General features: G+C 49.7%; 1 protein-coding gene across 1 annotated transcript in view; it reads right to left on the bottom strand.

The window, feature by feature from the left end:
- Positions 1-3,393: 3,393 nt before the first annotated feature.
- Positions 3,394-3,882, bottom strand: part of MELLADRAFT_68212 (uncharacterized protein) — a gene marked incomplete at both ends in the record, with an annotated part of 9,929 nt that continues 9,440 nt past the window's right edge. The window contains 2 exons of the mRNA XM_007416746.1: positions 3,394-3,599; positions 3,658-3,816. Coding sequence (XP_007416808.1) covers positions 3,394-3,599; positions 3,658-3,816 — 365 coding nt within the window. The remainder of the gene's footprint in view (positions 3,600-3,657; positions 3,817-3,882) is intronic.

The following is a 3,882-nucleotide window of genomic DNA, read 5'->3' on the forward strand; positions in this document are numbered from 1 at the left end:
AGATGAGACTTCTGAAGGTGAAGGGTGGTCTAGGTCAATAACACTCTTAGAAATATCGTCAGAGCTCTCGAGCGCATCCTCTGTCTGAGTTGACAATACAGTGGCTTCATCTTGAGACTCAGACGCCTTGACCTCGGGATTGATGTCAGGCGAAACCTCAGATTCAATAGCCAAGGTAGTCAAAGTCGAATCTTCCACAAGAGAAAGATCCTTAGTTTCGGATGAAACTTCTGGAGATAGGGGATCGGATATGTCAAGAATGCTCTTGGAAGTATTTCTAGAGTTCGAGAGCGTACCTTCGGTCTGAGTTGACAGTACGGGAGCATCATCTTGAGACTCTGACGCCTTGAGCTCAGGATTAGCGTCAGGCGAGACGTCAGATTCAACGGCCACCATAGTGGGAGTCGATTCTTCCGGGAGTGAAAGTTCCTTAGCTACAGATAAGACTTCTGAAGATGGAGGATGAGATATGTCAGCAATGCTCCTGGATGCAATTCTAGAGTTTGTGAGCCTACCTTCACTCCGAGTTGAGAGCTCAGTGGTTTCTTCAGTAGACTTCAACTCCTCGGGCTGAGGACTGGGATCGGGCAAAAGATCAGCTTCAATGGTAGTCGTGGGTAAAGTCGATTCATCCAGGGTCGAAGGATTTTCAGATGAGACTTCCGGTGGTGGTGGTGAGTTATCTATCTCAGCGACATTCTCGGAGATAACGTTGACACTCTCCAGCGTTTCTTCGGTCTGATTTGACGACTGGATCGTATCATCAGCAGACTTTGACTCTTCGGGCTGAGGAGCAAGGTCAGGACCGACATCAGCTTCAACGGCCACCGTGGGCAAGGTTGAGTCTTCGGGGGATGAGAGATCGTTGGTTTCAGAGGAAACGTCCGGGTGTATCTCGGAGAAGGTCTCCGAGATAGCGTGGGAGCTCTCGACCATGACTTCAGAGATAATCTGTTTCGAATTTTGAGTGGCTCCTTCGATTGCGACGGCCAACATAGGGGAAGTTAAGTCTTCAGTGGGCGAAAGCTCCCTAGTATCAGATGAGACTTCTGAAGAAGCGGTGGCAATGTCAGCAGCGCTCTGGGAAAAATCATTAGAGCTCTCAAGCGTACCTTCAGCCTGAGTGGACAAATGTATGGGTTCATCTTGAGGCTCCAACGCCTTATGCTCAGTGTTGATTTCGGGCGATGTTCCAGATTCAATAGCCACCGTTGGTATAGTCGAGTCTTCCAGGGGAAGAGGATCTTTGTCGTCAGTTGAGACTTCCTCAGGCATCTCAACCACGTTCTCCGAAGTAACGCTCGAGCTCTCGACTACGACATCAACGTCTTTCGAGAGTTGAACGATTTCTTTTTCAGAGTCCAGAACAGCAGATTCGACGCCCGCGGTAGGTACCGTCGAGTCTTCCGGGGTTGAACGGTCTTCAGATGAGAGTTCGGGAGGAGATGGAAGACTGCAGATCTCGACGACACCCTCAGAAGTCACGTTGGAACTCTCGAGAGTGGTTTCAGTCTGACATGGTAATTGAACGGTATCATCGGTAGACTTCAAAGCGTCGGAGTCAGGACCGAGGTCAGGAGAGACATCGGCTGCACCAGCCGCGCTGGGTAAAGCCGAATCTTCTAGAGACAGATGATCTCCGGTATCGGGTGATAGTTCCGGAGGCGGTGGGTTGCTTATCTCACCGACAGTCTCCGAAGTCACATCGGATTTCTCAATTATGGCTTCAGCCTCTTTAGACGATTGAACGGTTCCTTCCAGAGACTCCACAGCAGCATAATCAACAGCCACAGTCGGTGAAATCGACTCGTCCGGGAGGGAAAGATCCTTAGTCTCAGATCCTGTAACGTCGTTGGAGCTGTCATTCATCAACCCAATGGTTGCATCTTGGGACTCTAACACCTGAGGCTGAGCGTCGAAATTGGGCGAGACGTCAGGCTCAACAGTCAACGCAGGTGAATTTGAATCTTCAGGAGCCTGGAGACCGCGAGTCTCAGACAAGTCTTCCGAAGTTGGGGTGCTGATCCCGACGACACTCTCGGAAATGACATGAGAGGTTTCCGCAGGTGAGTTATCGTCCGGAAGTGGGAAATCTCGGGAGGCAGATGAGACTCCCGAAGGTGAAGAGTCGCCCGGTTGAGCGACAACCTCGGAAACGACGGCGGAGTTTTCGAGCATAGCTTCAGCCTGGTTTGACGATTGAAGGGTGATATCAGAAGTCTCCAACGCCTTAGACTCAGCATTGAGATCGGTCGAGAGAGCAGGTTTGATCTCCGACGAAACCTCGGGAGACGAAGGGATGTCCATCTCCGCGAGACTCTCGGAAACAATGTCTGAAGTGGTGTTTGAGGGCTTGAGGGTGGCTTCAGCTTGATCAGATGTTTGAACGGTATCATCTTGAGACTGTATCACCTTAAGCTCAGGGCTATGATCAGGCGAGACATCGGATTCAACGGCCAATGTATGCATCGAATATTCTGAGAACAAGCGGTCCATAGTGTCAAATGTGGGTATCGTGGCTTCAGCCTGATCTGAGGGTTGAAGGGCGACATCAGACGTCTCCAATACGCTAGAGTCGGCGTCGATGTGGGATCGAAAATCGGATTCGACAGTGGCCGAAATCGAGTTGGGTTCTTCCACAGGTGGGAGACCAATAATATCAGATAAAACTCCCGGAGCAGGTGGAGGTGAAGCGTTCCCTATCTCAAAGATACTCTCTGAAGCGATGGGCAAGCTCTGAATCATGACTTCAGCTTGGTTTGATGATTCGACGGCCGTAAGAGGATCGAGTTTGGGAGAGGGAGTAGATTTGATTGCCAACGTAGGCTGATTTAAAACTTCCTGATGGAACAGATCTCTAGTTTCAGATGTAATTTCGGGAGGGGATGAAGGGTCGCCTTTCTCGACCACGCTCTCGGAAGTGAAGTTTGAGCTCTCTAGTGTAGATTCATTATGATTTGTTCCGTCTTGAGACTCCAAAATCTGAGGTTCAGGGTCGAGAGTACGCAAGACATCAGCTTTGACAGCCACCGCAGATGAACTGGAGTCGCCTGGGGGTGAAATTTCAATTGTGTCGGAAGAAACTTCTAGGGCAGGTGAAGGGTTGCCAATCTCAACAACACTCTCGGAAGTCGTGTTGGAGCTCTCTAGCTGAGCCGGTTGTTCAACTTGTTCAGTAAAGGAGAAAAGTGATGACGGGTCCAAAAGTGGCTCGTCCGCTGGAGTCAGCTTGATGTCGTTGGAGATGTGTTCGGGGTCTTTCTCCTCCTCGGTCTCCTTGGATAGACCAGCAGATCTTTCATCGGCTTCGCTACCGCGTTCAATCGCCCGGTCAGATACTAAAAGTTGTGCAAGTGAGTATCATCTCTACATGATGAAGTATGCAGAGGCCATCTAGAAAACGCTAGACTCACACTCACGTGCTGACGAGTCATCTAAGGAATCCTCATTTGCAAAGAAAGAAGTTGCAGATATGAGTTCTAGGTCGGGTTGTCCTTCTTGAGTCTGCTCTACTGAGGTATTATTGGCAACTAAGAGCTCGGGTTCGTCAACATAGCCAATAGGAAGTGTGGCACTTGCAGCACTCGATTCGGTTGTGCCTATGGTGCGACAATCATCAGTTGCATGAGCAAACAAGAATTGTAATACAGGACATACTCTGATTGTTCTCTTGAATGTCCGAGCCGACAATTTGATTCATGACCCTTTGAAGTTGTATCTCGTTCGGAAGGCTGGGTGGAGATCCCCGGTGATTGAAAGCGGGTTGTTCAGGCTCAAGCACCTCGGAAGTTTCGGGAGACCTTGTGATGTGTTCGACTGCAACAGGTTATGAAGGTCAACAAAAATCCGGGTTCACGATCATCGACTCCAGCGAATTTTGAG

This window comes from Melampsora larici-populina, assembly GCF_000204055.1.
Source record: "Melampsora larici-populina 98AG31 unplaced genomic scaffold MELLAscaffold_64, whole genome shotgun sequence".
Classification (NCBI taxonomy): domain Eukaryota; kingdom Fungi; phylum Basidiomycota; class Pucciniomycetes; order Pucciniales; family Melampsoraceae; genus Melampsora; species Melampsora laricis-populina.